This window comes from Manis pentadactyla, chromosome 8 (genome assembly GCF_030020395.1).
Source record: "Manis pentadactyla isolate mManPen7 chromosome 8, mManPen7.hap1, whole genome shotgun sequence".
Classification (NCBI taxonomy): Eukaryota; Metazoa; Chordata; class Mammalia; order Pholidota; family Manidae; genus Manis; species Manis pentadactyla.
Genome location: NC_080026.1, coordinates 113,403,791 through 113,425,557, shown reverse-complemented (window position 1 = coordinate 113,425,557; position 21,767 = coordinate 113,403,791). Strand labels below are relative to the sequence as shown.

Genomic DNA, 21,767 nt, shown 5'->3' with positions numbered 1-21,767 from the left:
AGGTCCTGAGCAAAGGAGCTTTGTCCCCGTGGAGTCTGGGGCCTGGCACAGTGGAACATGGATGGATTCTGATTCACCAACCACAGAACTCTCCGAACCAGTCCTCTGGGGCTCTGCTGGAGGCCTCATTACACAGGCACGACTGATTAACTCATCCGCAACTGGTGATTAAATGCAACATTGAACCCCTCTCCCCAGAGGGAGGTCAGGGGTGAGCGTAAGAATTCCAGCCCTCCAATCACAAGGCTGGTCCCCTGGCAACCAGCCCCTTCCTTAAGTGCTTTCCAAAACTCACCACATGAACGGAAACTCAGGTGTGGTCCAAAGGGCACATGAATAACAAGACCCTCCTTTCCCTTTTAACACTCGGGAGCTGTTTAAGGACAAAAGACCCAGTATTACAACAAGAGATTCTCCCATTGCTCTCCCCACTTAGGAAATTACAAGGGTTTTAGGAGCTCTGTGCCAAAAAGAAGGATGAAGACATAATATATATTTCTATTATACATCACCGTATCACATGATCCCATTTATATGAAATTTCTAGAAAAAGCAAATCTATAGAGACAGAAAGCAGATCAGTGGTCCCTAGGCAAAGGTGTGATAGTTGCACAACTCTTAAATTTACTTTAAAAATCACTGACTTGAACCGGGATGTAATGTATAGCATAAGGAATATAGTCAAAATATTGTAACAACTTGGTATGGTGATAGCTGGTACCTAGAATTATCATGTATATAAATGTTGAATCACTGTGTTGTACACCTGAAACTAATGTAATGTAATACTGTGTGTCAACTACACTTCAATAAAAAATAATTATCTACAAAAAAAAAAAAATCACTGACTTGTACACTTACAAGGGGCAGATTTTATGGTATGTAAACTATACCCCAATGTTTTCAAAGTGGGAGGGAGACCCCAGAGCACCCAGTGGACCTACCAGACTGCTCACAGCTCTCTGCCTCCCCCAGGCACTTCCCTGATTCTGTGCCTTTGCTCTGACACTCCCAGAAGGCCTCCTCAACTGAGAAGCTCCTTCTAGAAACTTTTCCATCCCACCTCACTCCCGAGGAGACTGCTTCTTCCTTTGAACCTCCGCAGCACTTTGTGCTCAGCACTTTTTACCTAGACTCCTTTACTCCTAACCTCCTGATGCTGTGATAAATTCCTTGAGGACAGAACTGTGCATCGTGCATCTATGTATTCTTTATTACACCCTACAAGCAGACACTCAGCATTTGTAATATTGAATTACAAAATCTACAGGATTAGACACTGTCTAAACAAACCCTCTTCTACATTAGAATGAAGAGTGGCAAAAATCTGAGCCTTTAAAACATACTACCCCCTACCTCCCACTCCCCCTCCTCTAACAAACCATTATCTAAGGCCCTTGCAATTTTTCAGAAAACATTTCTACTTTACTCATTCCAGATTTTTCCAATTTAATCAAGCAAATACAGAAATCACAAACCACATTTCAATACTGAGCATGATTAAAGTTTTCCCAACTGAGTATGAAACCTGCAAGTGGGAAAGACAGTGGAACTTAGTGAGACACAAGAAAATATGGTTCCAGATACCTCAACCAAAGCCAAATTTCAACCAGCATAAAATCCCCAAACCAGAAACAATATTGTCTCAAAAAGTCTTTCTGGTAAAATCCTGACTAAGATGAAATGAAGCCTCTTAGCTGTGATAAAGGCTACCTTTCATCTCAGGAAGTGGTACTGGTCACTTTTGCCTGAAACGGAACACAGACCATGAAGCTTAGAAATGTTCTAGCAATTCTACAAATTCTCAAATGCTGGATTTCAGGGGGGTGTTATTCCTTAAATAAGTAAGTTCTGAAAATCATTTGCTCTGATTTCCAAAGTGAAACAATGCAATTTCTTTTTGAAATCACAATTTGCGTCATATGGAATTTAACTCTCTCAAAAATGATTCACTGAGATAGAGTACATAAAGGCCAAACACTGATAAGGATAAAAAAAAGCTGACTCAAGACTTGAGAAAACAAGCTTTTCAACAGTGAAACAGACACTACGAGGGATTAAGAACCATTTACTGGTAATCTTGAATAAGAAATCACTGAGATTTTAGTAAATTAATAAGTTTGAGTGAAACACCCATATTAACTCTGGAAACAGTCTAAACTGATTACACACCCCTGGGACGGAGGCACACCACTGTGCTGTGGCTAGGGAAAAATGGATTTGCCACTTGCCTTCTGACTCAGACCTGCAAACAATTAGACACCTATTCATATTAAGTATCTAAGATTTTATTAAGTATAAGCCCTCTGGTATTAAATATCTGTGATTTTATTAACTAAGTATTAAGCCATCCCAATTTGAGGGTAAGAGGTTCACCTTCAGGAGGGAAAATAGAAAGAAATTTGAGAGTGTTTTTAACTTTCCTTCCTTTAAGACAAATCCTCCAATCAGGCCCCAGACAGGGTGGGAAGGCACCTCATTTGTTGAGAGCTGACTATGTGTTAGGTGCCTTACATATAGTATCTCACTTAATCCTCACCAGAACCCTACGAGGTGTTTTATTTTTTGGGGGGGGGTCACTGGCTATACTTTTTTTTTATTAAGATATCATTGATACACACTCTTATGAAGGTTTCACATGAAAAACATTGTGGTTACTACATTCACCCATATTATCAAGTCCCCCATATGCCCCATTGCAGTCACTGTCCATCAGTGCAGTAAGATGCCACAGAGTCACTACTTGTCTTCTCTGTGCTACACTGTCTTCCCCATGACCCCACACACACCATGTGTACTAATCATAATGCCCCTCAATCCCCTCCTCCTAGGAGGTGTTTTAAAGATGAGAAGACTAAGGAACAAAAAGGTGAAGTAGAATAAGCCCCAGGGCTAACAAGTAGCAAAGCCAAAATTTATGTTAGGAAGTTTACTGTATTACAATATAGAAATATCACACTTCCTACTATATCATACCAACTACCTAAGGCTGAGTAGTTCATCCATTGACTAGCTCTAACTGCCAGTTCATTAATTACCAATACAACTCTCTAATTTCTCCATTAAGAACATCTAATGAGTCCAATTAAGTATTTCTATAGGTAACTGTGAATATTACTTTATTTATGCATAAAATTACATCTCATTACAGTTGGTAAGCTGCAAAGTCCTGGAGGAAGGCTTAATAAATGTTTGTAAAATATTGTTTAAAAACCATTTAGCCACTCTGAAGTTCAGTATTTGTCTAAAGGATTGTATCTAAACATTTGCCTCTTTCCTTCATTTATCTTGAAGTAAAATAAAGCACATAAACAATGGTAAATTTGTTTAAATTCTAAAGAAAACTAGAAAAATGTGAGGAAGAAATAGTTGCTTCCTTTGAATTTCCACCTACTTTGTGTCTGTCTCTCTGAGCACTTATCATCTTATATGTATATTAAAATCATTCTGGCAATGCTTTATCTTCTCTACCAGACTTTAAGCAACTTTAATGTGCCCCACAGCATCTAGCATAGCAGGTGCTGATAAATGTTTAAATGAAGAAAATTATTTCTATTTTTTTCCCTATATTTCTGTCATATAGATGATCAGAACCAATGTGGCTAATAAAAAATAAAAGATTTCTACAATAAAAATGAGATTCTCGGGAACAATCAACCTTGAATCAAAGTTGATTTCTGTCATCAGGTTCTAATTAAGAACGGCAGATAGAGCAGATGGAGAACAGCTTTAATCTTCATGCTAAGTTGATCCTACTCTGGTGAAAACACAGAAAAATTGTTTGGACAAGCCAACTGAACAAACACGATATTGGATGTCTAGAGGAAAGTCATTCTTAAAAGAGTCTTCTTTCCACTAGATGGCTATCTGAACTTTAACCAAGAGAGTTAGTCAAAGGGAAAGCGATCACTTAATGTTACTGTGCATTCCAGCCAGGACAAGGAAAGGGGGTGGTGGTAATCAGGGGGAAAAAAATCAAAGACAGGGAGGGGTTGTGGTTTTTTTTTTCCATTTTAAAAAGCTTTCCCCCTTTGGAACTACTTACTTAAGTCTCCTTCCCATTTTACTTGCTCATATCCTTTATTAAGCAACATTCAAGTATTTTCATAGAAATGAAGAAATTCTGCCAAAGTTCTCATCCAAGAACTTCAAAGTTCACTTAAACTGATTTGCCGTTTGATTTCTGATGCAAGCTCATAGGACTACACCTGCCAATCTAAGTGTGGAAATTTACCTACTTGAAATATTTCCTATTTTTAATGAATGGCTCCAAATAAATGAAAACATTAATTATTAAATGCTACCAAATAGTTTTTCCATTAAGTATAATGTGTTGTGATCCATATATTAAAACTCTGGCCATCTTAAGTGAACCACATAAGGCCATTTGCTCAAAATCATTATTTTAAACTGTTTCTTCACTTCTTTCTGATTATAGAATAAAAAGCTTGTGAAGAAATTTTAAGAAATTTTGAAAGCACATTTTTTCTCATCTCTTAAAAATTTTTCTATGAAACACATATTATTACAAAGCATAATACTCTAATATATAATGTACAACATATTGCGAGAAATTTCCCATGTTGTTAATTATGCTTTGAAAGCATCAATTTAATAGCTATGTAAAATTTCTTCATTTGGATATATCTTATTAGACACCTGAACTATTATGTCTGGTATGAATACTTTGATAAATGTCTCTATGCAAACATCTGTGTCTGAGTTAGATCAGGTCCTCAGAAAAGATGACTAGAAGAATAATCACAAGAATCCCAAATAAAAATGTTTATCAGAAAGGGTGTGTCAGTTCCCACCAGCAGTGAGAGCGCCCATGTCCTCATACCTGGGTCAACACTGAATTTTACCATGAAAACTTTTTTTGCCAGTTAGTTAGGCAAAAACTGGTATTTGGCTGTTTTTGTTTTGCATTCCTTTTATTACCAAGGTAGAGGTTTTTTTCACTTTAAAAAATTTAAATGGCTTATTTCAAATCAGAAGTCTGTTTCTCATTAGCATAATAAAACAGCCTTCTTTGAAACTAAAATTTTCAGCTGGCTCTAAAAGACTTTATTCTATACCACAACAGAGGTGACTATTCTTAGAGAGATTAACTACTGCAAAAAAACAGTAATATCTTTAAAACAGAAGTTTCAGATAATTTATTAACTTCATTTTACGTTTTACCATTCAGGTTTACAACTTAAATGCCAAGTTAGTTACACTGCATCAAAAAATGCAATTCAATTGCTAAAAACAATGTAAAAGTCCCCATTTTGCAGGGAGAAAAACATTTCATTAACGTTTCCTTTATAAAAGTGTAAATATTTCTTTTTATAAGACATGCTCCAAGTAAGTAACTAGGAAAATAGCTTCATCATTGCAAAAAATACAGTTCAGTCTTGAGAGTAAGTGCTCCCTCTTCATATTCCCAGCTACTTACGCTATAAACGAGGGAGGTTTTCTGGCTCACCATGAACATTTAAATACCAGTTAAAACAGCAGGATCAAATTACTCAATGTTCTGTTACCAGAGCACGGTGTTGCGGGTTTTAGGTTACAATATTCAATAAAGAAAGGACAATATGGAGGTAACATCTAGTCTGATCCATCTGTTGGGATGTTTCTGTGGAGCCATTTCAAATTATGTTGAGTTTGAGACAAAACAAAATTTATGGCAGGAAAAAGATACAGCACTACAACCTCAATTATGTTAAAAATAAATACATAAAAGGTAAATAAATATGCACTGGAGCAAAAAGAGATATGCCAAAATGTTAACAGTAGTTTTACATCTGTGGTGAAAACCCAGATGAAGAAAAACAAATGGCATTGCTTTCAAAAGTTAAATATTGGTTGTTTTATTGCTGTAAGATTATGCATGTAAGAAACGTAACAACAACAACGATTTCAAAATACTTTACTGAAGTGCCTCCCATAACCTTTTGGTCCTGACCTGCACAGCTACACCAGCATGCAGTAGTGTGCACATTAAAACTGCAAATGGTACTGACACTCAGTATACAAAGCAACCATCAAGGGTTAAATGAACTATAAATAAAAGGCACAGTCATTTTTTTAAACTACTTTCACTGAGCACTTATGTGTCAAGCACTGTGCTGAGCATGTCACATGGATTAGTTCATCTAACCCTCTCCCTACCCTAGAAGATCTTCTTACTACTCTCATATTAAAGATGAGAACGCTGAGGCTTACAGATAAGCTCAAGTAACGTGCCCAGTGACATACTGCTATGAAGTGAATGAACCCCAGGATTCAGAGTCAGATGTTTTATTGCCAGTGCTCACACTTTTACTGAATATGAGACTATGGCATTTATTCATTAATATCCAGACTGAGAGTGGAATCTCGAATATTCCAGATATAGATTCTGGATACAAATTGTAGCTTTCTGGATTACAAACACGACTCCATTTATTCTTCCACAAAAAGTTTGAGAATGAATCCTCCTGAAGTGAAATAACATACTCAGTTCACTCTCCATGAGTAGCTACATTGGTAAATGTGGCGTTTTATTGAAAAAGAATAAGATAATCTCACTCAAAAGTTCCCAAACCAGAATAACCATCTCTGCCTCTGAACGCAAACACTGAGTTCTGACTACCATCTAAAAGGGGTTTCTTTAAGTACCAATCTGAAATAGCTATCACAAGCCAAAGCTCAAAGTCCAAGCTGGAAAAAATGAACACAAGTTGCAGGAATTCAGAACAATTCAATTTAGACTCAACAGTCTATACAGGAAAAGGGAATAGTCTTGAGATGAGGCCATGCCCCAAATCCTCCAACTTCAAAATACACTCACTTTAATTCCTTTGCGTTCCATACAATATTGCTTGTTGAAACTAAGTATACAGAAGAATCCCAAATTATTCAAAATGAAGAAAAAATGAAAAGCAGATCTAAAATAACACATAGTTGAGTACTTCCAATTTCCTCTCCCAAAGCAACTGTTACTTGTATCCTAGATTGTAATAGGTGTAGGGATTTACTACAGAGAAGCAAAAAGTAATGCCAAAGTGAGCAGTCTACCAGTCTACCATAGTTTAAAAGACCAGATTAATTATAATATGGTACCTTAAACTGCATCAAAATTAAACAGAGAGACTGTGGCATCTTACTATGCTGATGGGCAGTGACTTCAATGGGGTATGGGCAGGACTTGATAATATGGGTGAATGTAGTAAACACAATGTTTTTCATGTGAAACCTTCATTAAAGGTGTATGTCAGTGATACCTTAATAAAAAAAAGTGGAAAAGCAAAAAACAAGAATTAAAAAATTAAACAGAGAGATAGTCAGTGTCTTTAAAAAAGATGGTTTCTTCCATTAGCACTTAATTCCAAGGACAAAAGTCAAGACCTCAGACCTGTAAGAATTCCTGACCTAAACAAAGGCTTCTTTAGGGAGATGAAAAGCCATACAACCTTAAAAACAATAGTCTGTTGATTTCCTAATATATATAGTGACTGAGTATAATAGATGCTTAATAAATGTTCATGAAAATATAATTACCTGCTGCATAAAGATCAAGTCACTTACCCAAGTGCTCAAAAATTTCACTTCAAGATCAGCGTACCTTTCCAGCCCCATTCCCCACTACTCTCTCTCCCCTGCCTTCCTTTCACAACCATCTCTCAAGAGGAAATGGCCTCTCCCGAGGAAAGTTCCCGAGGAACTGTACCGGAGGAAATCCTACTCATCTTTCAAGGTCCTCCCCGAAAGTCATCTTCTCCTAGAAGTCTCCCCTGCCTGCACATGGTTTTTAACAACATTTTTTACCTATCTCAAAGCACCAGCTCATCCATCAACTATTGGCAATGTCTTTCTCAGTTAAGACTGATGCAAATCCCAGAACCAAGGTGGAGCCAGGATTTCCTCATCTTTGCATTGTCCACATTAAGCCCAACAGCTGTGTGCAATGCTGTTTAATTAGATTTAACAATTTAATCAATAAACACTTTTTAATAGATGTAATAAAAGATATTACAGGTTGCTCTGTATCAGGTCCCTCACTGTTTTATAAATATTTATTAACTGATTTATGAACTTACAGAAAACAATTTTATATACAGAATAGTATGTGTCTCTGAACAATTGGAGATTCAATTCTCACTCTGCCACTTACTCTTGGGAGTACCTTGAGTGGTTACTTGGCCATTCTGAGCTTCAGGTTCCTGACTTGTAAGTTAGGAATTACAATAATGTCTATTTTTTATATAACATCTATTTCACTGGGCTGCTGTCAGGTAAAATTAAATAGCACAGTACCTGGCACGAATACTCAATAAATGGAGCTACAGTTACTATTATGTGAAAACTCTTCCCTTTTGCCAGGCAAATTTTAAGTAACAATCTAAATAAAACCTGTAACCAGCATTTTTTATTTTTCAGAACTTTATTTATTTAAGAGCCACACATAACATGTCCCACAGGGCTTCTAGCAGAGGGCATGGAGTACTATGCTGCCCCAACACTAAGGTTCCCCAGAAAACAAGCCCCAGTGTTCCTCACTGCCATACTAATAAATCCCAGCTGGCTTATTTGAAATGGTTCTTATTTAACATCTTTTTAAAAGACTATGAAGATTAGTACCTAAAAAGTTTAGGCAAATAGCCACAAACCACATAGCAAACTAGAGGCAGATTCAGTTTGGCAAGTTCCCATTAAAAGCATGCAGGTTGTCCAAAGCTCCCAGAATGACCTGGGTTTTTGTCCCACTGTCTTCAGGAAGAACTCATATTACATATAAGGAAGTGTATCTTCCTTAAAGAAAGAGATGTTGTCTTGCCAATGGGTTTCAGCCCCAGGCAAGTTCACTATGGATTCAGTGTGACCAAAGAAACTGACAGCAAAACGTTCTTTGGGGTGAAAGGGTTATACCCAACTTTATTCTCACAGTGGCAGGTCAGTCACCAGAATCCCATTCAGAATGAGTCTGTATGCAGCAACCCAGTCTCTACTTCTGGGCCCCTCTGTCCACACAGCCATCCTCTGGGCCTCTGCCGTTGGTGCTGCCACCACCCCAGCCTCTGCTCTGCTCTCCTGCAGCCCTGCCACTGTGTCAAGCCCAGAGCACTGGGTGAGCTCTTTATATAGAGTCAACAGCCATGCCCACAGGTGTGCAGTGAGCTAGTCAACCAGGGCCAGGTGAGAATCCTGACCACAGGAACTCTCATTTTATCCACACTCCACCCCTCCAGGATTCTCTCCTCTCAATCCATGTGCCCTTAGTCCTCTGTAATGGTCCCTGTGCAAGGAAGCTCGAACATTGTTCTCCAGCCTCTCCAGCAAAAAGTCTTGCAGACACACAGGCCAGACTCGTGGCTCTGTCTCTGACCTCTGCCTCTTTGGTCTTAATGGCTGGAACTGCTGCTCTGGTTTCAGTTGTTGCCATAGCTCCAGTAAGATTCTATTTGGCTTCCTGTCTAATTTCCTTCCATCTACTCCTGCCCATATCAAATCAACCCACATCTGGGTCCTGGTAACCCTTACGGGGCACCTCAAATTCCTCCTGTGAGTAACAGATCTTATTTCTTTCCAGGTTCTCATTGCTTCAGCTACTGTATGTGTCACTTTACATTTTGTAATCACTGCCTCAAGGTGGGCTGCACTGTCAGGGAAGACAGCTTTCCCATCTCTGATCCCAACAGAACAATTCCATCCACCCCGAAGTCCCACAGCCACCTGCTTAGCCTGAGTATAGGGTGGACCATAGAGTACTCCACGACCTGGGGAGGGGCTGCTCCTCTCCTTGGGGAACTTTCAGCTGCTAGGTCTTTATTTTCTTTACAACCACTGGGTGTGCTTTCAGTACAGGAGGGGCCAGTGCCTCCAGCACCACCCCTTCATCCTTCCCCAGCTCCTCCATTTCTGGGGCTGATGGCACCTTTCTCTCCACTCCCCCAAGTGCCTCCTCTGCTACAGTACCTCACAACAGTGCCAGCTCAGTCTTCAGAAGGTCTCTTACCTTCAGCTCAATGCTTCGCAGCTGACATTCTCGTGCCACCGCCACCTGTGCTTCCCTCAGGAGTTCATCTTTTTCCTTGATGGCCTCTTCCTCCTTCAGAACACCTGGCAGTGCTGCCGTCTCATCTCCAATGGCACCTTGCTGCCGGTGCTCTTGTGCTGCCTCCTCCTGCATCAATGCCATCTCCTCCCTGAGGGAATCCACAGAAGTTTGCAGCTTGCGTTCTCGTGCTGCCATTTCTTGCGTCTCCTCTGTAGACTTTTTTAATACTGTGAGAAGAAGCCAACCTACAGCTGCCTCCCGCACTCTGTTTCTCAAAGGACCTGCTTACTATACCAAGAGCCACCCCTACAGCCTCAGGTGTCACCTCCACTTGCCTCCAGTCGTGGGGTGGGGCCCAGTCCTCCAGGAGGCAAGCCACCTCAGTCCACATACCCATTGGGGGATGATCCATTGTTAACCCATTCACAGGGGCAGTCCACTGAAGCACCCCTCCCATAAGGGCAGCCTGTCTTTTTCCATGGTCAACAATGAATCCTACCGACTACGCCAAATGTCTTGCCAATGGGTTTCGGCCCTGGGCAAGTTTGCTATAGATTCAGTGTGACCAAAGAAATTGACAGCAAAACGTTCTTTGGGGTAAAAGGGTTATACCCAACTTTATTCTCATAGTGGCAGGTCAGTCACTAGAATCCCATTCACTCAGAGCGAGTCTGTATGCAGCAAGCCAGTCTCTGCTTCTGGGCCCCTCTGTCCACACAGCGGTCCTCTAGGCCTCTCTGCACAGTCGTCCCGCACAGCCATCCTCTGGGCCTCTGTCCTCGGCGCTGCCACCACTCCAGCCTCTGCTCTGCTCTCCTGCAGCCTTGTAGCCCTGCTACCATGTCACACCCAGAGCACTGCCATGTATTGCCCAAAGGTGTGCAGTGAGCTAGTCAACCAGGGCCAGGTGAGAATCCTGGCCACAGGAACTCTCATTTTATCCACAGATGTGTTTGAACAGTTTCTGTAAAACAAATTACTTAAATGACTTTTACCTTGTAACTCTTGCATTATAAATACTTGTTGAAAAAAAGTGTCCCCTTAAACTTAAGACAGTTTGCCCAAATCAGTTTCAAAGAAAAGTAATAGCCAAGACATGGAAGCAACCTAAGTGGCCATCTGTAGATGAATGGATAAAGAAGATGTGGTACATATACACAGTGGAATATTACTCAGCTATAAGAAGAAAACAAATCCTACCATTTGTAACAACATGGATGGAGCTGGAGGATATTATGCTCAGTGAAATAAGCCAGGTGGAGAAAGACAAGTACCAAATGATTTCCCTCATTTGTGGAATGTAACAACAAAGCAAAACTGAAGGAATAAAACAGCAGCAGACTCACAGACTCCAGGAAGGGACTAGAGGTTACCAAAAGGGAGGGGTGTGGGAGGGCAGGTGGGGAGGGAGGGAGAAGGGGACTGAGGGATATTATGTTTAGTACACATGGTGTGGGGGGTCACAGGAAAGACAGTGTAGCACAGAGAAGGCAAATAGTGAATCTGTGGCATTTTATGGATGTGAATCTGATGGACAGTGACTGCAATGCGGTATGGGTGGGGACTTGATAATATGGGTAAATGCAATAACCACATTGTTTTTTCATGTGAAACCTTCATAAGAGTGTATATCAATAATACCTTAATTTAAAAAGTAATAGCTTTCTGATAAAATATTAATACCATACTAAACAATTAATTGTTACTAACTTTGTAAAAAAAGTACACAACGTTGATGAACAGTGACTGTAATGGGGTATGTGGTGGGAACTTGATAATGGGAGGAATCTAGTAACCACAATGTTGCTCATGTAATTGTATATTAATGATACCAAAATTTAAAAAAGTACACAGAAAAAATATGTTAAAATGGGTTTTCATATTATTTCCACAGATAATAACGCTTAGGGCAATTTAGCTAAGTTCTTTACCAACATGTAACTTAAATCCTTATAACTTAAAAACTTTTTTAAACTAAAATGTATTTCCTCCTAGCAAATTAATAAACTGACTACTTGCTGGACATCTTGGACTGGTAACATCTGTATTCACCTCTTGAGCAGGAAATACCACCACATAATGAATGAAATAACCAGTATTTCAGGATCCTTCCTGTGGGCTCCCAAAGCAAATGTGTGTATCTCCACAACAGGAGCTGCACATTGTAATCAGATGTTTCAGTCCTTCCTCCCCTTCCAGAGAGTTCTGTAGTGGGCATATAGTAGGTATCTTTCTATAACAAAAACAGTGCCAGGAACATAGTAAATAAATAAATAATATCAAGCAGATTGGCAAACTGTGCCTTTATTGATAGGTCTGTTCTCAACTAAATAGTTGGAAAGGAGCGTGTTCCTTCATCAGAAAATAAAAGGGATTACTATCACGAAAGTATCTATGAAACTCATACCATGAGATATGAGTTTGTTGCCTAAATTTAGATTTAATGCACAGGAGCTGAACATTTTAGTTGATGCAGTGTCAGCCAGAGAATATGTTCTCCAAACTGAAGGTTCTGCTTCTAAAAGGTGGAGTGCCATAAAAGAGCAGCAGGTTTGAGGTCAAACACTGAACTTCAAGTCCCAGGCCTACTTCTGCTTACTTTGACTCCTGGGTGTCAATTTCAGAGATAATACCCCTATTTTGCCTCTCTTTCAGTATCCGTGCAAAGGGGTCCAGTAAAGCCCTGTCTTTCTCAGCATCTTCAGAATCAATCCACCTCTTCCATCCCACCCACCTTCTCCCTAAGCCCAGCTGGCATCATCTCTCACCAGACTGCTGCCATAGCCCCCAAAGGCCAGCCTCTCCCCAGCCTTTCTCACTCCTCTACAACAGACTGTCCATACAGAGGACAATCATTTTTTCAAAATGCAGCTCTAACCATGTCATATTCACATACCTCCAGTACCTCTCAGGTACATCACTGCTCTGAGAAGAATGGCAGGACCCTCAGTGTAGCCTGCATTGGCTTGACTGGGGTAGTCTCCCACTCCTCCGGCTGCATTTTGTGCCACACCCTACTCGCCAACACACACAAACTCTGTGTTCCAGCCACATTAATCTTCTTTCAGTTCCTTGAATATAGATGTTGCCTCCCACCTTATCATTTCCCCCTGTACAATTCTCCTTTCCACACCCAAATTTCCTCCAGGTGACTCCTACACATATGCCAGATCTCAAGTCACTCAGAAGTCACTCCCTCCCCTCCCCTCCCACCTGCCAATATTTTCTCTCAGCGCCAAGCCCTTTCCTCCAGAGCAGTCCCACGGTGGTGAGTTTATTTGTGTGATTACTGGATTCACATCAGTCTCTCCCACTGAACTGTAAGCTCCAAGAGGAGAGTGACACAGTCTTACCCATCAATGAGAAATATAGTACACGTTTCAAAGAAGAAATGATCTTTTGAAATTTGATAATAGAAAATTGTTAAGAGACCAGTGTTTTGATCTGTGTATCTTCAGTGTTTTTCTACCTGTCTTCCTCATAAGGATTTTTCAAATATTTTTAAAATCCTAGCTGGCATCTAAAGTCATCAGAATGTGAAACACTGGAAGACTAACACATTTTTCTAAAACATAGAAACAAAGACATTCCATACCAAAAACATTTGCCTCCCTGAACTTAGAGCTTTAGAACACTGTGAAACATGGCTATTAAATATAAAACTGAAACTTCTATAGGTTTATTTTTAAACCCAGAAAACTATAAAAGGATTATAGCACCTATGAAGCAGAGAGAAAACAATTAAAATGTATGCCAGAGAGAGATTACAAAACATATAACTGGGTAATTTACAACAACGAGGTTAGTTTCCAGAAACTTGCTCAGAGTAAGCCAGTATTTATTTAAAAAGAAAAAAGCAGTTCTTTCATGGTTCGCACATCCTATCCTACCAACATTCACTGTGAACAAGAAGTTGTGGTATCTGGTGAAGAGTTATTCAAAATAGAGGCAGAAGTATATTGTAAAGAAAAAAATGGACACTAATATATTAAAAATACATGTTTATTTCTCAGAATACAGTATTGTTTTCTACAAGTTGGTTTCTTGTATTCATGTGTTTCGGAGTTCTCTTATTTGAAAAGTAAATAGCTGGAAAATAAGTACCATGCTGAAGTCCCAGTCCTTTCTCAGTGGTGCTTGAAGTCCAATCCAGAGGTAAATCAAAGTACTTACGTAACTCTTTCAGGCTACAGAAAACACTGAAAATTCAGAATCGAAACAGTTATGCTTCTCAGGTTTTCAATTAGTAATGTATTCCCCTGGGGCTTAACCTATTAACCCAGGAGTGAAGAATTTGGGCTCATCGGCGTTGCACAAGCTGTGGAGAACAGACCTGAAAAAAAAGTATTTTGGTTGGAACAACAGATACCACACACAAGTTTTTTAAAAAATCTTCCATGGTAGAATTTACCCCAACAAGAGACTTTCCTAGAAATACAGATATTCAATTAGTATCAAGAAATCTATGCTACATTTCCCTAAAAGCAAATGTTAAAGACTCAGGACAGCAAGCAATATGTACAAAGAACAATCTGTGTGTACCATAGATATACAGATAGTAGGTAGGTAGGTAGGTAGGTAGGTAGACTGATGGCAAAGAAACCCAAAGGCCAGTCAAATCAACTGCTCAAATTCTCCCAAACACAACTCTGATTTTATGCCTTTCTTAATACTGTTCCTTCTAACTCAAATGCTCTGACCCTTACCTCAGCCTTTGGCCTCCTTCAAGACTATTCTAAGAATACTTCCATCCTCTCATTGTCAAAGCACGCATAATATCCCCTACAGCAACAATTAACTCACTCTGTTTTATAACTACAGTCCGGACTTTCTCCCTATGTTCCTTGAAAATTTGCATATCATATAAAATAGCACTCCACTTTCTATACTGCTTTGCAAATTATAGGTCAAATATTTATGAAAGCTACCAGAGCTGGAGAGACTTGAAGGTTTTAGTTGTAACCATGTCTTTACCAGAAATCAATCAATGACCAAAGCTGAAATGACTTCACTGATAAAAGCAAGCACGGAGATGAAACAAAATTCCTGACCTCAATGAGCTCACAGCCGGATAAAGGAGAATATAATTGTAAACACAATTACCAGAAGAAAAAGACAGATACATATAGGATATATGAGGTACAAACAAGGTCCTACAATAACAAAAGAGGACACCTAACAGCCTGAAGGTAGGTAGGTAAAGGCCTCCTCTGCAGAACTCAACTCAGCTCATGTAATAGTCAAAAAGAGAAGGAAAGTAGTGGAAGGTTCCTTGACACTGGTCTTGACAATGACTTTTTAGAATTAACACCAAAAGTGCAGGAAACAAAAGCAAAAATAACAAGTAGAGCTACATCAAACTAAAAGGTTTCTGCATAGCAAACGATCAACAAAATGAAAAGGCAACAACCAACAAAATGAAAAGGCAATTTATGGAATAGGAAAAAAAAAACATTTGCAAACCATATATCTGATAAGAGGCTAACATCTAAAATACATACAACTCAACAGCAAAAGAACAACTCAATTTTTTAAATGGGCAAAGGACCTTATATGTACTATATTATAAAGTACCTTTCTCCCTTACCACTTAATGAGTAATCAGTGGGATGGTATTTGGAGATCACCAGCAAGTATATGAGAAGACGTTCAACACCACTAATCATCAAGAAAATTGCAAATCAAAACGACAATAACTTATTGCCTCACATCTATTAGGACGGCTAATATCAAAAAGTAAAAAGATTACAAATGTTGGTGAAGGTGTGGAGAAAAAAGAACCCTTGTGCTCTATTGGTAGGAGTGTAATTTGATAAAGTTATTATGAAAAGCAGTGTGGAAGTTCCTCAAAAAATTAAAAATAGACCTGCCATTAGATTCGCCACCTCACTTCTGGGTATATATCCAAAGGAAATAATATCACCATCTCAAAGATATACATATTTGCTTTCCATGTTCACTGTAGCATTTTTCTCAGTTGCCAAGATATGGAAACAACCTGAGTGTCTATAGACAGAGAATATACAAAGAAATGTTACACACACACACACACACACACACACACCAAACATACACACAGGAATATTACTCAAACTTAAAAAAAGAAAGAAATCCTGCCATTTGCAACAACATAGATGAACTCAGAGAATATCATGCTAAGTGAAATAAGGCAACACAAAAAGACAAATATTGTATGATCTCACTTATATGAAGACTCAAAAAAAAAAAAAAGGACCTCATAGTAAGAGCAAGTAAAGTAAAATGGTTAACCAGAGGCGGGGGGGAGAGAGAAAAGGGGAGAAGTTGATCAAAGGATCTGAACTTCCAGTTTTAAGATAGATAAATTCTAGAGACCTAATGGACAGCATGGTGACCCAAATTAACAATGGTGGATTATATACTGAACTTGGCTAAGAGTAAATCTCAAGTGTTCTCACTGTACATACATAAAAAAGGTTAACTCTGGGAGATGATGGGTATGTGCATTAATCTGACTGAAAATCATTTCACAATGTCAACATATATCAAAAAATCACATTGTACACCTTAAACGTCTACAGTTTTTATTTGTCAAAAATAAATATATATTCTAAAAAATAAAATAAAAGTAAATAAGAACGAGAAGGGAAGGAAGACTAACAAGCCAAAGGAAGAGCACACAGGAGACAAGAGGTGAGAGCACAGAGCTCAACTTCAGTAAGGCTGCAGCTTGAAGGATAGGGAGTGGGTGGGGTGGGAAAGGGGCTGATTTGACTCTTTTGAATAATGAAGAAAGAAATACATGCAAAAGAAAAAACTAATATATGCTTTCTTTCTACTTGCAAAAACCGTATACTCTATTTGAAGTAATACATATTTCTTTTGTGCTTATATTATTGGTGAAGGATCAGTAAGCGGCAGCTGGAAATAGTACTTGGTTAAGAACCAGGAAAACTAGGTTCTAGTTCTGTCACTAACTATACAATTGCTCTTAGGCAAAACACTGAAGGCTTATCTAGAAAACAAGATGCTTGAACCAGGTTCACTACTATCTCTTCCTTCCTATCTCACACACCTATTTTCATGCTAGAATGGAAAGAAGAACAGATTCCTACAGACAAGATGGCCAAGGGAGACTTTGTAGTATGATACTTTTTAAAACGAGTGAGATGCCAAAACCACTGGATGAAAGTTTATGGGGGTGCAGTATATGCATGCCATCTCCAAATATCACCCCACAGATTACTGGTTAATTATTAAGGGAGAAAGGTACTTTACAATGCAGTATTCCTCCCAACACCAAAAAAAACAAAAGATTTAATCTTGATTTTAATTTTCAGAAAAAAAATCTGACAAATCTAGATTGTGAAACATCTACAAAACCATTAGCTCGGACTCCAAAAATGTCAGTGTCATGAAAGAAAAAAAAAAGGGAAGGCAACTATTTCAGTTAAAGGACACCAAGGATATATGACAATTAAATGAGTATGGGACTGAATATTATACAGTATGTTTATATTAACATTAAATTTCTTGAGTGTGATAATGGTATTGTGATAACTTAGGAGACATCCTTATACTTAAGAGATACATGCTGAACTATTTATGAGCTGATCAGGAAAAAAAGACACATATATATGTACACACACATATATATGGACAAAGAGACAAATGTGGCAAAATATTAACATTTGGTGAATCTAGGTAAAAGGTATACAGGAATTCATGTACTATTATTTAAACTTCTGTGTTGAAATTTTTTTTCAAAATAAAAAGGTGTATAGGAGAAGTTGAGTAAAAATTACACAGGCAGAGAAGAACAAGGAGAATCTTCCAGACAGACCCTCGGAGAGATACATAAGAAGCAATTTAAAGTCTGAAAAGAATTAAGAACTATGAGGTGTTATTTGCAGCACATAATTATAAATATGGTGTTAAGAGTTCATAGAAAGGCAGGGGTTTCAGGTAAAAAAATGGAATTTTAACTAGGTATTAAGAACAGAGCAGAGTTATAGATGAGCAGAACTAAGTGTCTCTTTAGGACAGAAATATGAGCATACATGTGTATAATATTAAACATAATTTTATACTATATATATAAACACATACATTAATATAGACATACAGATATACATATATGCAGTTATGAGATTAGTAGCCCTTTTGGACAAAAGGTACGAATTTGGGTTAAAGCCAGAGTATAAAGAGCTCTGCAAACTCTGGAAGGGTCTGGATAACATAGAGCAGATAATGGGAACTCCTGGAGGGTTTTTGAATTCTTTCCCTAAATAATAAAATTAATGCCTGCTTACTTTAGGAAATATGGAAATACATAAGATAAATATAAAAATCATCCCATCTTTATTACTAACATTTTGGTTATTTCCTACCAGTAGTATATCCTACCAGTATTTTATGTAGTTTTAAAAACAGTGCTCTTTTCACTTAATCATTTCCCCATGTTATTAAAAACTCTATAAATGTTATTCTAAATGGTTGCATTGCATGTACAAACTCATATTTGCTTAATTATTCCTCAATACTTTGACTGTTTATAATTTTTTGCTGTTTTAAAAAATACTTAGTTCCTCAAAATATTAAAAATGAATAACCATAGGATCCAGCAATTCCACTTCTAGGTATCTACCCAAAAGAACTGAAATCAGTGACTGAAACAGGTATTTGCACACCCATATTTATAGCAGCATTGTTCACAAGAGTCAGAAGGTGGAAGCAAGCCAAGTGTCCAATGATGGATGACTGGACAAAAAAGGATAGTACATACCTATGAGGGGATATTACTCAGCCTTATAAAGGAAGGGAATTCTGACACATGCTGCAACATGGATGAACCTTGATGACATTAAGCTAAGTGAAATAAGCCAGTCATTAAAGACAAACACTGTATGATTCTCCTTGTGTGAGGTACCTGGTACAGTCAAATTCAAAGACAAAGCAGAATGGTGGGTGCCAGGGCCTGGGGGTCAGGGGAAGTGGGGAGTTCTCATTTAATGGGTACAGAATTTCAGTTTTGCAAGATAAGGAGCTCTGCAAATTGGTTTGTACAACAATGTCAATGTCCTTAATGCTACTGAACTGTACACTTAGAAATAGTTAAGATGGAAAATTTTGTGTTATGTGTATTTACCACAGTTTTTTTAATTAATAAAAGTTAAAAAAATTTTTAAATATATTTAGAAGAGCACCTCTGTGTTTTAAGTTTTACATGCATTTCTGATTAGTTCCTAAGTCAGATTTCTCCACGTAGAGCTCCTAGGTGGAAGGATGTGCAGAAAGCATCAGGCCCTTAAGCACACTGCCAAACTACTTGTAGGAAAATTATACCAGTTCACAACATCAGTATTACAAAAACAGTACTTGCCTGGCACCACACCCTCAGTATTCACTTCAATCACTTAACAATATTTACTGAGCACTGCTGTGTCAGGCCCAGGTGTGGGCCTTGGGAATACAGCAGGGAACCAGACACACAGAAGTCTCTGCCCTCATGGAGCATGGAAGTTCTGGTGGGAGGAGGCAGGCCAAAAATAAAACAATTTTAGAAAATAAATAAGCAAAACATAGTATACAGCAAAGAAGGAAAATCAGTTAAGTATTGCAGGGGAGGGGCTGAAATTTTAGCTAGGAAGGCCATAGACAGCTTCATCAGCAGGTGACATCTGAGTCAAGATCTGAAGGAAGGAAGGGGGTGAGCCATAAAGCTCATCGGGGAAAGGACATTCCAGGGAGAGGGCAGAGCAGCCACAGAGGCCCTACCACAGGTGCGTGCCTAGAATGCCTGCAGTCCCCATACAAAGCCAGAAGGCTGCATGGCTGGAGCCCCACTAGGGTACAAGCAGGAGGAAATGCAATCAGAGAAGGGGTCCATGTCTCATGGGGCCTTGGTAATCAGACATTATCATTTTTCTTTTCCTTTTAATTTAATTTTATTATGGTAAGAATGCTTAACATGAGATCCACCCTCTTGAATTTTTAAGTGTCCAATATAGTACTGTTACCTGTAGGTACGATGTTATACAGCAGACATATAGAACTTATTCATCTTGCTTTTGTCATTTTTTCTGTACTGGATATTTTGATAGGTGAAAAGACAATGTAAAGTCCACTTGAGTCCTCTGCCAAAATACCACAGATGGATGGTGTAAACAACAGACATTTATTCCTCACAGTTCTGGAGGCTGGGTAGTCCAAGATCAAGGCACTGGCTGGTTCAGTTCCTGGTGACAGCCCTCTTCCTGGGTTGAAGATGGCTGCTTCCTCACTGTGTCCTCACATGGCAAAGAGAGGGTGACCTCTCTCTTCCTCTTCTGAAAAAGCCACTAACCCCATTATGAGGCCCCCACCCTCATGACCTCATCTAACCCTAATTAATTCCCAAAAGCCCCATCTCCAAAATTACCATCATACTGGGAAATAGGGACTCAACATATGAATTGCAGGGGCAGCGGGTGGGAGTGGACAGTTCGTTCGATAGCAGATAGTATCTCGTTATTTTAATTGTAGGAGGTTTTTGACAAACTAGTAGGATGACAGTCATCTTTAAGGAAGGTCAACTTAGCAGAGCTCTACTTGATGAAATACACAAATAAGAAATGCCATCTTGGAAGTTTTACAATAATCAAGATGGACAGATTCATTCATTCATTCATTCAAAATGCATTTATGGAGCACCTAAAATACCAGGGCACTGAACAAGGCACAAATAAGAGGGACTAAGGGCTGCAGTAGTAGCTGTGGGAATGGAGAGAAAAAAAAAAGTGTAAGAGGTATATTCAAAATATGTCAATTAAATTTGGTAACAAGATACAGGGGGCAAAATAGTATAAATTCATATGTATTACAAGTTAGAGAAATATATCTAATTCATCTTTGCATCTCACTCAGTTCTTTATGGTGCTCAATAAAGGCTTACAGATTTAAAATGAGTCAAAGGAAGTTTTCTAAAGATAGAAAAAAAGACCATGGAGCAGATAAAGAAGGAAAAATCTTGGGCAATGCTCAATTAGGAAGGGAAAGAAAAAATCAGGAACCTAAATCACAATGAAAGGAGTCAGAGACACTGGAGAAGAATCAAGACTGTGCCACGCCATGCCACAGAGCCACGCTGGAGAGGACGGGGATTCTCACCTGAGGGCCGAAAGCAGCAAAGGAGTCCAGAAAGCGAGGAAGGCTGACAAACCTATAAGATGACAACCAAGACATGGATTCGGCAATGAAGGATGTCATTGTTTGTGACAATTTACAGCCAAACTATAGAGGATGCAGATGAAGCCAGAAACAAAAAAAGAAGTAACTACCTATTCCTTAAGAAATCTTGCAGGAAAAGGAGAAAAGAAAATAGACAGGCAAGGATTCCCTAAGACATGAAACTGCCGGATTTGTGTCTAAACATACAGTGAGGCTACGCCAACCTTAAGGAAGTATTAACAACAATTTCAGCCTAGCAGGGAGCCTCAAACAGCCAGATGGGTCAAATGAATACAGGATGAGATTCTACCTATACTGTGTCTGAAGAGGCAGCAGATCTTCACGTTTGCTACCAACAACTGGTTCGTAAGTGGCCCTAAGAGGTCACACAGAAAGTAATACCTGTAGCAATGACTGCTAGCTTGTCGGGTTTCAGCTGATATGAGCTAAACCTGGTTCAGTCAATCACGCTTGTTTTCTGTTTGTCTTAGTCTCACTGTGAGACTGACTACCAGAGGCTCTCTTCAAACATCCAGAGATGTTCGGCAGTTCA

The 21,767-nt window shown here is 38.9% G+C and overlaps 1 protein-coding gene across 9 annotated transcripts in view; it reads right to left on the bottom strand.

Moving 5' to 3' along the window:
• The window catches only part of CNNM2 (cyclin and CBS domain divalent metal cation transport mediator 2), a 151,786-nt gene that overhangs the window by 115,685 nt on the left and 14,334 nt on the right, over positions 1–21,767 (bottom strand). For 2 of the 9 annotated variants that reach the window (XM_036898863.2, XM_036898866.2), the window contains one exon: positions 14,096–14,360. The exons of 5 other annotated variants lie outside the window; for them this stretch is intronic. In XM_036898863.2, coding sequence (XP_036754758.2) covers positions 14,294–14,360 — 67 coding nt within the window. In that variant the 3' untranslated portion in view covers positions 14,096–14,293. Of the gene's footprint in view, positions 1–14,095; positions 14,361–18,486; positions 20,759–21,154; positions 21,207–21,767 lie in introns of those variants that run through there. 2 more of the 9 variants (XM_036898865.2, XM_036898864.2) reach the window with 2 other exon arrangements.